This window comes from Malaclemys terrapin, chromosome 11, assembly GCF_027887155.1.
Source record: "Malaclemys terrapin pileata isolate rMalTer1 chromosome 11, rMalTer1.hap1, whole genome shotgun sequence".
NCBI lineage: Eukaryota > Metazoa > Chordata > Testudines > Emydidae > Malaclemys > Malaclemys terrapin.
This window is the reverse complement of record NC_071515.1, coordinates 36173613-36186212: the sequence shown is the minus strand read 5'-3', so window position 1 is coordinate 36186212 and position 12600 is coordinate 36173613. Positions and strand designations below refer to the sequence as shown.

Sequence of the window (12600 nt, the reverse complement as noted above, 5' to 3'; positions counted from 1 at the left end):
ATTACCTTAAATCCCATAGAAATCAAAGGGACTGCTCCCCTAGTAAGGTACTAGTCAATGTGAGTAAAGGTGGCCCTTAGACTCTGTGAAGACTGTACAGTACAATTTCAATCCACAGGATCAGCTACAGGGATAATGACAGGAAAGTTACAAACATATTTTGTCTGCTTACTTTCAAAGTGTATTCCTTTGGGAAAAAGGAAAAGTTACATTATAAATATCTGAGAAGGCTGCACCGGGGCGTTCACATAATTTGTATGTGTGTGTGTGTGTCTTGCGTGTGTGTGCGCTGAAAACCACTGAACAAAACAGTAAACCCTGTATATGATGGAAACTTCAAGACAGAGGGTGCTGCCACACCCTCAGCACTCCTAGTTCCAGCACTCCTGGCTTTGCATAAAGGAATACAGTAGAATTCATGCAGTTGTGTGTGTTTCAGGATGGTAAAGTCATAAAAACCGTGTTTCGACTACTTTACCAACACACAAATAACAAATTACTAGAAACAACAAATATAAATATTTACATATTTATTTCACAAATATAATCTACATTAATATGTAAAATATAATATTGATTACAAATAAACATCAATTACCCTCTTTTTAAAATACCCTGTCTTTAAGAATGAAGAAAGACATTTCACTTGACAATGAAATTACTCTTTTTCTTAAATTATTACTTAAGCAGTACCTTTAAAAGATATAGGGTCAAATACTGATCATAGTTACACCAGTAATTCCTGAATAACTGTACTGAAATCAAGAATAGCTCCGGATTTATGTTAGTGTAACTTAAGTCAGACCCTGGCACATCATATTTTTATTTTAGTGTTCCTGGCCAAAGTCATACAGTTCATGAAACTGACATTTTAAATAATACTTTTTATTTATTCATTTATTTATTTTACTGCTTATATATAAGTATAAGCAGTAAAAGTAGAGAGAGACTCTGAGCTATAAAGTTCAGATCTGGATTTGAACTTTCCCAGATTTTGGATGGTTTGGATCTAAGGTTTCAATTTGAGCCAATTTCTACCAAAAACGTATGCCAGATTCACATATTTAACCTCTAGGATAATTGTTTAGGTTCCTATACAAAGTTTATTAAAGTCAAAGGAGCCCATTCCTTTCAATGGGCTTTGGATCAGGCCTTTAACATCCTATTTAATCAATACATTTCATGCAAATTCCTCTAGGGACCTCTGTTGTCAAATAAATCAGTAAATGCTATGCATCTGTACAGGGAATGAATATGGGCACAACACAAAAACATTCTTATCCAGCTCAATGTTGGAACAAACACTCTCATTTCTCTTATCCTCCAGTATTTTCAACATAAACTGGTTTAATGATAATGACACTTGTAACAACCTTAGCTACTTAAATACATATGTACGTTAATGTGTACTAATATTTATTTTGTGGTCATCAGTGGTATTAAAATAATTTGTCTTCCATAGTATTTAGCAGAGTTTAGCTAAGGAAAGTGACACCGCAATGGACTTCATCCACTCGGTTTCATTTCTGAAGGTGCCAACTCATCACTACTTGGCACCTGCACTGTGTAATGGTAAGTAAGGCTTTCCAAACTCTGCAGCAGTCAGGCAATATAATTTTTCAATAATAATGTCAGATATTTTATTGAATATATTCCGAATTTGTAATGCGTGACTCTCAAAAGGTTTGTAAATTAGGTTCAGCTGAGCACCAAAAGGTCTGATTCCCTTATGGACATCATCTAAACAAATTGAGTCTACAAAATGAGTTTGGAAACGTCACAAAAATAGTTTGACTTGTGAGATTTCCAATACTTCCTGTTTAGTGTTGGACAGGAAATACCACAAGAACAACTAATCTCGCTCTTCAAGTATTTGGCACTTCTATTCATGGTCTAAACAGAATAAGGAAGCGCAGTGATTGATGCAATGGGGAATAAAAAAAAAGTTAACCAAAATTTTCCAAACCTCAAAAAAAAACATTGATTTTTTTCTTTAAATCCAAGTCCTTTGTGCTATCCCCATTTAAAATCTGCATTAATGGCAGTGCTCATGGGAGAACTTTCCAAGGATGATTTTCCTTGTCTCTCTGTGAGAGAAGAGTCACACAGAACCACTGCCACAAACAGGCAAGCTTTCAAAATGGAAATATTTTATAAACACTTCAATAAATCCTCATGTGTGTCACTCTGCAGATTTTCTTTATCATCTTTGAGGGCATCACCAAAATATTGAAAGATTTCAGTCGAAGCATCACCATCTATTAGGAGATGTGTCTACTGAAACATCCTCATGTCTTCAATAATATTTGCAGAGCAAATACTGCTGATTGATTAAATGGAGATTTAATACAAATGGATTTTTTAAGTTTTCCCATGTGCGCTATGGCTTTTTAAGACGAGTAGCACTGGACTCAATTTTTTCGGGTACTTTAGGATTCTATGAGAATGCTGAGTTCAGAATGAATCCCTACTAATGCAGAATAGCTTCTCTGGTGCCTACAACAACATTTTGAGACATACAGAACCCATATATGAATACATGTCAAACACAGAAATAAGAACATGCGTGAAAACAATTGACTACACAAAAGGATTATTTAAAATCATCATACCTCTTAAAACATTTTGAAATTCGACTGATAAAAATTAATAAGTAACCTTAGCATTGTGTAAAGTGGAAGCAAAATAATAATTACTCATATTTAAACCAACAGTCCAGAGTTGCTGAATTTAGGATTTCATCTAAATTCACGTGTATATGTTTATGTAACCAGAAAGCAGTCATATACATTGTAGGTTTTCCCCTCTTTTTCTACAAATGAATGATTAAATATTTTAAAATTTAAAAATAATTGTTTGATCGGTGCGTACATTTTTGTGTAAGCTAGATAAACTTAGGTCTGAATTGATCACTTCACCCTGAATTGACTCTTCCGTTTCATTTTTTATCTTTCTTAGTTCATACCCTAAAATATTTGATTGCATAAAAAACAATTAATCTAAAGGACAATAGCTGTGCTTATACTGAAAAAAAAGCTTCATATAGAGTCTGAATCCATTTTGTTTCTGTCAGTTCAGTATTTAACATTATATGTTGCTGGTAGAACGATGACTGACAGAAGAAAAACGAATCCCTGGAGACTTAGTTCTAATCTTAAAATGAAAATGTTCAGTGAAAGTCTACTGCTTTCTTACTGCTGTGTATTTTTTTATTCACAGCACAAGAGTACAGGGAAAGAGAGCTTTTATCCTTATCGTTTTATAATTACATTCTGTCGAGTTATTAAATGCCTTATCTTTGCCTCTAACTCTAAAGGTACAGTACACAATATATTTATATTCATGCTTATTACAAATCCTGAAGTCCCTACTCAGTCTTTACTGCAGAAAAACGTCAACTGGGTTTGATTCTGATCTCACTTGCATTGCTTTTGCAACAGAGTAACCCCATCGACTTCAGTGAAGTTATTCTTAGTTTACAATCAAGATCAGAATCAGGCCCATTGTCTTCAATGGCCATTTTGCCGGAATAAGGACTGTATAAAATAGAGATAAGGTGGGTGAGGTAATATCTTTTACTGGACAAACTTCTGTTGGTGAAAGAAACAAGCGTTCCATCTACACAGATCTCTTCTTCAGGTCTAGGAAAGGTGGAAAGGCTAAAAATTTGTAAGCACTTCAGGATTTGACTGAAAGGTGTACTGTGTTTAAACTCAACAAGGAGTCTGGTGGCACCTTAAAGACTAACAGAAACGTATTTCTAAATTAGTACTCCATACACTTAAGTTACAAGAACACAGCTGATTTCATATTTCAAGATGGTTGCTAGGCCCTTTTAACACAGAGATGATTGCACTTTTAAATAACACAAGTATATATACACGCATAGGAAACAGACAAAGGAGTTCTACGTACGTGAATAACAACGATAAAAAGGGTACCGTTAGCAGAATGTGCAAGGAATTAAATTCATTCCCGTGCAGAATGCCTGCAAAAGCCTTCGGCACCGCTTAACTCTCTCACGTTCCTAAAATAGGGCATGTGGGACTTGAGGGGTGCCTGCCAGTTGTGAATTTCACTTCTCAATGAACATTAAAATATAGGAAGCACTTGAAGTGAATGCTACATGTTTACAAACAGAATTTAGGGATAATGCAAACCTATTGTGTGCTTAATCCAAACATGTATTTTGAAATCAAACCTGGAAATTCAGCATATGTTTAACACAGCGCTTGTATCAGCAGTTCCTGCCCTGTTTGCAGCTACACATCTGTATTCCCCTTCATCGTTTTGGATTAAATTTCCAATAATTAGGTTATGATAGCCCATCTGCTTTTCCTCCATACAGTACCTATTCCCTTCAAGCAGTATTCCATCTTTGTACCAACTGATACTCGGGTTTGGAGCGCCAACTACAAGGCACTGGAAACACGCAGAGGTACCTACTGACGAAGTGCAGTCAAAAATATGTTTGATAAACTTTGGAGGGGCTTCTGTGACTTGGAATTCAAAGGAACAACTATCTGAGCTCTCCGCTTTAAATTCTATCTTCTCTTCTTTGGATGGCCCAGCGAATACATCAAAATTAATATTGACACATTTCTCCCCTTCCTCTTCACACTCTTGTTCTGTGACAGCTACCAACTTGACAGCTTTCTGAGAATCATCAGTGTCGCGCTCAAATTCAAACTCCAGCTCTATTTCGGTCTGGTTGCCATTTGGAAGAGTACTGTCTACAAGCAAATCAAACTTCTGTGGCCTACCCATAGCCTTGCCTAAAACTATATCAGTCATTCCATCCCCACTCCTGCTAGCAAGGGCTCTCTGTGAATCTAGCACAACTAGAGAGCTTTTGCATATAGCTTCTCCTACACTATTCGCTGCTTTGCACCGATATGTGCCACTATCAGAATGACCTACATTCTGAATTTTAAGACTATGATTTCCTTTCTCATCAGTCACAATGTAGCTCCCGCTATCTGCGGTAATGCAGGTATTTTCTTTAAACCACTGTACTTGGGGAGTAGGGGAACCTGTCACTGTACATTCAAACACTGCCTCTGAATTTTCTAGAATTTCCAAATCAAAAAGGGGAGTGGTAAAGCGCGGGGGCATTTCAGTGACTTCAAAGTCAATTTTCACGTCTTCATCTCCTTTTGCAGTCAAACCAGTGGTTTGCTTCACCAGAGCAAAAGGGAGGACATCAAGAAAAACAATCATACTTTTGTTGTCTGTTGTAAATTCAGGAATTGTGACTATTTTGACCTGCTTCTCGATTTCCGTAACCTCATTTTCGTCCAACTCTACTTCCAGAAGTATTTCCTGAGGAGAAGGTGTCCTTGAAGTTTTATTTTGTTCCATGTCAAACTCTATAACATGCTGATGTGTTACTGGAGGAGGTAAGGCCAAGGACCTTCCATCTTGAGGCAAAACTTCTACTTGGGTGATACTTTTAGCTTCCCCTATGATGTTTACTGCATGGCATATATATTCTCCTTCTTCCGATTTCTGAACATTATGGATTTCCAAAATACATATATCACCCTCCTTTTCTATTCTGACTCTTTGATCTGGTTCAAGCAACGACTTATTTCGATACCATTTCACATCAGGAACAGGAAAGCCTATAACTTCAGCAATAAAACCCAATGGGCTGTTTTCATAGACCGTCCTCTTGGGCAAGGGTTTGATAAATGCTGGAGGCATTTCATTTCCCTTTGGTTCCACTGCTTCACAAGGTGTGCCAAACATCTCCGAGCGCTGCTCTTCGGAAGGCGACCTCCTTTCTTGGAAAGAAGAACGTAATGTTCTGGGTTCAGGATATTCACTGGTGGGGGTTGTGTAGCACTCTTGTGGCGTGCCGTCCCTTACCAAATCTGAAGGGGGCTTTCTGTTGAAGGATGGTTCCTCGGAAGGTGTTGAGTACCGTTCAGGAGTGCCAGCTGGAGTGTGGTAAGATTCAAAAGACATGGGAGATTCGAAATTCTCAACTGACGATGGTGGTGTATAGAATCGCTCAGATTCTGTCAGTTCATCCCCGCTTGTGCTAGCAATTTCTATTGACATTTCGGATTCAGGAGAGAGTGGACGGGTCAGCTCCTGCTGCTGATTATAATAGTCGTAAACGGTGCTGAAAGTGACGTCTTCGACTTCCAGAGAAGTGATACATTCCTTCCGGTCAAAGGCCTGGAAAATGGGATCTTTGACATCTGGGATCTCCTGCTGTCCGGCTGAGAGTAAATACGTTGAGAGAGACACGCATGGTTCAGGTTCTGAAACTTGAGCAGCGTTCAGCTCTTGACATTGCAAAACATCTTGTGATCGGACCCTTTCATCCAGATTTCCCACAGCAGCATTTACAATGTCTTTAGTCTGAAATGAAATTTCATTTTCAAGCTGATCTTCTAAATTACACTCTTGTTTCTCCGAGGCAATTAATTCTTCTCTTGATTGCCTTTCCTGGACTATGGATTCTTCATTTCTTAACGAACGAAGGAACTGTGTAAAAGAAATGTCTCTGTCCTGTGTATCTGATTCGTGCTGAATAGCATGATGGTCTTCGGGAATTCCTTTGGTATAACACACAGTTTCAGTTTTACTTCCATTAAAAGTAGACCTGCTTATTTCTTTCATTGTGGCTTGCTCTACCTGAAGAACTTGTGTTTGTTCTTGCTCCAGTTTACATGCGGTGGGTTCTTTATCCTTTGCAGCTTTTTTCAAGTCTGTTATGAAGTTATCTGCTTTGGGGTCTATTGTCTCTAGAGATTCCACACCCTCAGAAACATCTGTTTCTTGCACTAAATTTTGAAAATATTGACTTACCGACATTTTGGATTCTACTGAAGGACTAGGCTCAGTCTGCTCCAATATCAAGTCTTTAATTTGTTCCTTAAATGATTCTTCCACACCAACATTTTTCTCAGAGTAATCAATTCCTTTTGCAGGCGATCCCTGTTCAGTAGAAAGAGGAGTGTCAGCTAGGTCACTTTTAAATATTTGCATTTCAGACACTCTAGTTTCTGTTGAGAGAGTTCGTTCTTGGACGTAAGCTCCCTCCAGTTGCATCTTGTAATTATGACGAAGTTCTTCACTTAAAGACATTTCTTCTACAAGTGCGTCATTTATTTGTAGATGGTTTATGAAGCTTTCCGTTTCTGTTTCCACGATCTCGGGAGATGACACTTGGTTTAAGGAACACATTTCTTCCGGTGATATGCTGCCAGTCTCTTTGGAAACGAATTCTTCTGAGAAAATCATTGCATGCTGTTTTAGATTAAGTGCTAATCCCTGGATTTGGGGTTCTACTTTTTCTAGAGATAAGGTGTCTTCTTGAGAATTATCCTTTTCGCTTATAGCTTCACTCTCTTTGGAAAACTCTTGACAGGAATCAATTCCTTGTCCTGTAGGTGATGTGGTTTTCTGTACATTTTCTTCCATGTGGTGTGTATCGGGTTCCTTTCGCTCAGAAGTAGAATGTTGATCTTTGAAATATATTTCATTCTGCAGCAGCCTCTCTTGTTCTTGACCAAGATTTTCTATAGCGGAGTAAACTTGTTTCAAATCAAATACAATATTGGCTGTATCAGGATCAGAGGCTGGGTCTTGACCTTTTAAATGTGTTTCTTCTTGTTGCCTCCTAATTTGTTCTTGAAAATTCTGATCTACATTTTCTATAACTGAAGGAGCTTGTTTTAAATCAAATAAAATGTATGTTTCAGGTTCTATTTTTCCTAATGTTTGTTCCTGGTGATAGGTTTCCTTCTGTTCGGTCTCTCCAACGTCAGATAATTTTTTATCATGAAGAAAGACATTTTCCTGTTTGTCAAATGCGAAGCTTCTGTAATCTTGTTCATTTCCTTCTATGGTTCTTTCTTGTTGCCCTATGTGTTCTTCTTGCTGAATTACTTTATTTGGATCATAAAAACCAAGTTGTTCTAATTCAGGGGTACCTTTGAATTCATCACTTATCGCATGCGAATAGGGCGCATCTTTCTCTTCTATGGTAGTTGAATCTCGAAATGTCCTATTTAAGTTGGTGTCACATATGTCCTTTTCATACAGATCTCTATCTTCTTGTACCATCTTGGATATAGGACTGAAAAAACTATGATCCTCAAATTCATTCCTCTTTGCACTCAGCTCCTGCTCAAAGACATGGATTTGATCATTTACATTTGTAAATGGTGCATCTAAATTGTCACGGAAAGAAAGTGCCACAGGTGGTGCACCGAGAGTTCGCTCAAGAGCCAGACTCTCTTGCTCAGGCTCTAATTTCTCTGAAAAATGCCCTGCGCCCTTGACTTCCATTTCATTACCGTCACTAAAAGATTTGCTTGCTGTGTTTCCGCTATCAAGATGGGGCAGATCAGTAACACCATTGCTAAAGTTATATTCTTCGGGAACTGTTTTTTTCAAGTACTGCTTCTTCTCACAAGCAGCATCTTTACCCTTCACACTCTTTACTTCACCATCTGTATCCCGACTTGCAGGAATTTCTATATTACTATATGTAGCTTTCTCGGTATGGCTTTCAATGATCTTTTGAAGTTGGTTCTTTGATGTAAACTCTGTGGTTGTAATTTCCGTTTTTATTTCGTCTGTTTTATCAGGGTGATCTCTTAGCTCTTCAGAGAGTGGAAGCTGGTTGAGATCTCCAAGAGAAGCGAGTACTTCAGCTTCTTTTATCTTTGACTTCACTTGTTCGCCCACCTTTATTTTCTCTTCTAGTTCACTCGGGAGCTGGAAATCTGGGCTTTCAATTATTGGCTCATCCCCAGTGTGTGGAACCTGGTTTAAATTCCCAACAAACTCAAATATTTTGGCTTCTATCTTTGACTCTACTTGTTCATTCACTTTTATCATCTCTTCTTTCTCAGTCTGGTGCTGAAAATCTGGGCTTTCCGATATTAACGGTTCTTCAGGTAGTGGAACCTGGCTTAAATCATCAACAGAAGAAGGTACATTAGCTTCTTCTATCTTTGACTTCACTTGTTCACTCACATTTATTTTCTCTTCTTTCAGAATCGAGAGCTGGAAATCTGGGTTTTCAGATACTGATGGTTCTTCAGGGTGTGAAACCTGGCTTAAATCGCCAACAAAAGCGAATGTCTTGGCTTCTTCTATCTTCGACTCTACTTGTTCACTAACATTTACCGTCTCTTCTTTTTCATTCTGCTGCTGGAAGCCTGGGGTTTCAGTTATTGCCTGATCCTCAGTAAGTATAGACTTTCTAACGTCACACATAAATCTCGGGAGTTCGGATTCTGTTTCGTTGGAGGATGTATATTGTTCCTTTTCCATGAGCTCTACCTGCCTCAGTGTACTGAGGTTATGAAAATATTGACTTGCGGAATCCTCTCCATCATTAAACTTGCCAGCAGTATATCCAACTGAGGATTCATAAAGATTGTGCAAAAGTTCCTTTGCAACCTCTTCCTGGATTTGTACACTCCGACCTAGAACAGTTTCTTCTTCAACATCGCTAATTTGTTCTACATGACTATAAAAGCTCTGCACACCAGACTCTACTGTAAGATTGGAAACAGTTTCTATTACTCCTGCTGTGTTCTCAGCAACACATTTGTATGTGCCAGCATCTGACACAGAAACTTCACCAATATGTAACCTGTAACTACCATCCTCTTCCTCCGCAAACTGAAACTTCTCAGTAGGAGTTAATATTTTGCCATTTCGAAACCAAGTTACAATCGGTTGAGGTTCACCAGATATTGAGCACTCCAGTACGACAGAATCCCCTTCTCTACAATTAATATATTTTTGTGTTTCTTTCACAATTTTTGGTGGTTCATTTACCACATCAAAGGAAAATTTAAATTTATGTTTTATTGTCTGAGAAACTTGGTCCTGAGGTGACGGTTCAGGTACAAATTCAACAGGATGAACTATTTCCTTCAGTTCTTCATCTTGTTCTGGAGTCGGAGTAGGAGCAATTATTTTGATTTCCACAGGAAATGAAAGCAGGTCTGAGTCAGAAACACGAGGTATGGACAGGTTACCCTGAGGAACGTAAAGGGTGGCTTTACTTTCACTACTGAAAGCTGGTTGGTTTTCTTTCATTTTGTCAAACAGAAAACTAAGTTCTTCTTCCTCTTCTGTGTAATCCTTTAATAGTTCAACTTCATCGGTGGTGAATGGTTCAGCCTCAATCCTCCCTTTAATCTTCACTTTGAGCATGCCTGATGTTGTGGCAGTTCCGTATTCATTAAATATCACGCAGGTGATGGATCCTTCATGCGGAGGGAGAACAGACCGGAAAGTCAAGGTAGACCGGCTCTCTGTCGTGTGAATGGCATAATCCTGGTTACGTGATATGGGTTTGTCATTGTTATACCAAGTGACAATAGGTTGCGGATGGCCACGGAAATGACAGCCAAATATGCAAGTCTCTCCTTCCTTTGCTTCCTGAGATTCAATTTCATGAACAAAAAACGGGGGGGCAGGTTCCAGAAGTTTTAGAATGGGGCTCTCTGACCTGGCAGGCTTTTCCTTTATTTCACAGACTTCTACCAATGCAGACTCTCTGATTTCTGCCGAGTCTTCCAGTACTAACATTGCATTTTCTTCACCCTTTTCTGTTTGGATGCTTTCAAAAGTATCAACAGGCTCATTGATGTTTATTGTGATTGTCTCGGACATCACATTCTCCAATTTCGTACTTTCGTTTAATCCATCGCAGAGAAGCACATAGATTATAGATTCCGGGCTTTTCTTCTTGGCTGTCATTGCTTGGAACTCCTCCAGCTGTTCTTTTGGCTTGGTATCTGTCCTTGAGTCCTGTGGCTCCTTGTGTGTATAACTATGGTCGATGGAGGTAGCTTTGGCAATTGGCTCTGGTTGCTCTAATGGAGGGTCTCCCCGAAACTGCTCTCTCGTTGGTTCTTTCAGTGTTATTTGTGATTTTGTTTGGAATGTTTCTGCCGCGATGCTTCCTCCAGGAAAGTCCCGAGGACTCTGGGAGGGTTTGGAAAGCCCCAGTATTCGTTCCATTCGCAGGTGAAAGTCCTCCGGCATCTTAACAGGCTCTGGTTTAGGATGGTGCGCGGTACCCTCCTCACCGCATGGCATTTTGGGTGAAGAGGTGCATGTATGGATTGGTTTTATTGTCTGGAAGTCAGAGCGTATCGCCTCACTCTCTATGGCCCAATGGGCTGGAGGGGTCCCTCGGTCTTTACCATCTCTAAAGTCTCTGGTTCGCACTGATTCAAGGCGTGACTCTGTCTCGGTCTCTGTCTGTGACAAGCTCAGTTTCTTCTTTTCCAGCATGGTTCTTTTGGCCTCCCGCAGTCGTTGCAGCTTAATTTTTATTTCCTCATCAAGCAGAGCATCACTTCCATGATCCTTGTGCCTTGCGGTGCGTTTGCTACCTACCTGTTCTTTATCGTACACGAACTCCTGTCCCCTTAACACGGGGAGTTTTGGAAAGCTTATGGTTCGCACCATCCCCTTTGCAGGGGGCAAGTCTCTTAACATCGTTTCAGTCTCCTGCCTTTTATCGAAAGGAGAGCCAATGCACCGCAGGTAAACCTTCAGCCTACCTTCTTTCCTCTTCTGAACCAGACATTCAATACTCTCATGGGTTCGTTTGGACTTTCTCAGGAAATCTAAATATTTTGCATTTTGCTCCTCTCTCTGTGCAACTAGCAGCGAAGCGGTTGACTCAGCTGAACCCTCACTGTTAATGGCAAACACTTTGTAGCTCCCAGAATCCCTCTCCCGAACATCTCTAACCTCTAGGCTGGAGCTGTGGATATGCATATCACTCTCCATCTTTATTATTCTACGCAGCTCTTTAGGGATAGGCCTATTATTATGAAACCATGTAATTGCGGGGGTTGGACAGGCAACGAGTTTACATTGGAAAACTGCGGGATCCCCCTCTAAAACAGATCTAAACTTCAGCTTTTGAGTGAAAGAAGGTTTAAGAGTCTCAGACCAAGAACTTATAGACGAGGTTCTACTTGCACATCTCTGCACAGACACAAATCCATGGTCTAAGTGGTCTTCAGAATCGGAGAAAGCGTCTCGCATCTCGCTTCGCTTTTCAGGACATCCAGGCTCTTCCGCGAAGAACAGTTCTGTAAAAGGACAACATTACATTACAGCGTACTCTGTTGCTTCTCTCATACATTTGAAAAATGAAAAGAAATGAAATGGCAAGATATTAAATTAAATTGGGGGCATGCTACAGATTTCATCACAAATCCAGAAAAAAAAATTCACTCACCATATTTGTTCGAATAAACGCAATGCCTTGCTCTGTTTTAAAGATTCTGACACGAAAATCGTTCGTTGTCTGTTCTTTCTTCAAACTGTGGACATTTCTTCTTGAACAAGCAAAAATGAATTTCAAAATAACATGTTCCTAGGGATGTATGGTTTTGCTGCCCGAAAAGCTTTGTGTCTTTTGTTGGCAAAGAAGAAAAATCTTACCTGACTTGCAGACAGTAGAATAAACGCCCTTTCTGATCCCTTTGATTATGGTAAAATGTTCAAACAATTGAGAAAAAATATTTTGAAAGATATATAAAAATGTAGCTGTAAGTAATTAGCTAAAATGAAATGAGAAGGCGTTTATTCGAA

The 12600-nt window shown here is 39.2% G+C and overlaps 2 protein-coding genes across 2 annotated transcripts in view; both read right to left on the bottom strand.

Annotated features, from left to right (window-relative positions):
* The window catches only part of TTN (titin), a 310422-nt gene that overhangs the window by 249954 nt on the left and 47868 nt on the right, over window positions 1-12600 (bottom strand). The window lies entirely within an intron of this gene.
* On the bottom strand, window positions 516-12306 carry LOC128845601 (muscle M-line assembly protein unc-89-like). Its single transcript, XM_054044430.1, has 2 exons — window positions 12245-12306; window positions 516-12095 (listed from the first exon to the last, which is right to left on the bottom strand). Exon 2 carries the CDS (start codon window positions 12046-12048, stop codon window positions 4210-4212), a length of 7839 nt encoding a protein of 2612 aa, XP_053900405.1. The 5' UTR covers window positions 12049-12095; window positions 12245-12306; the 3' UTR covers window positions 516-4209.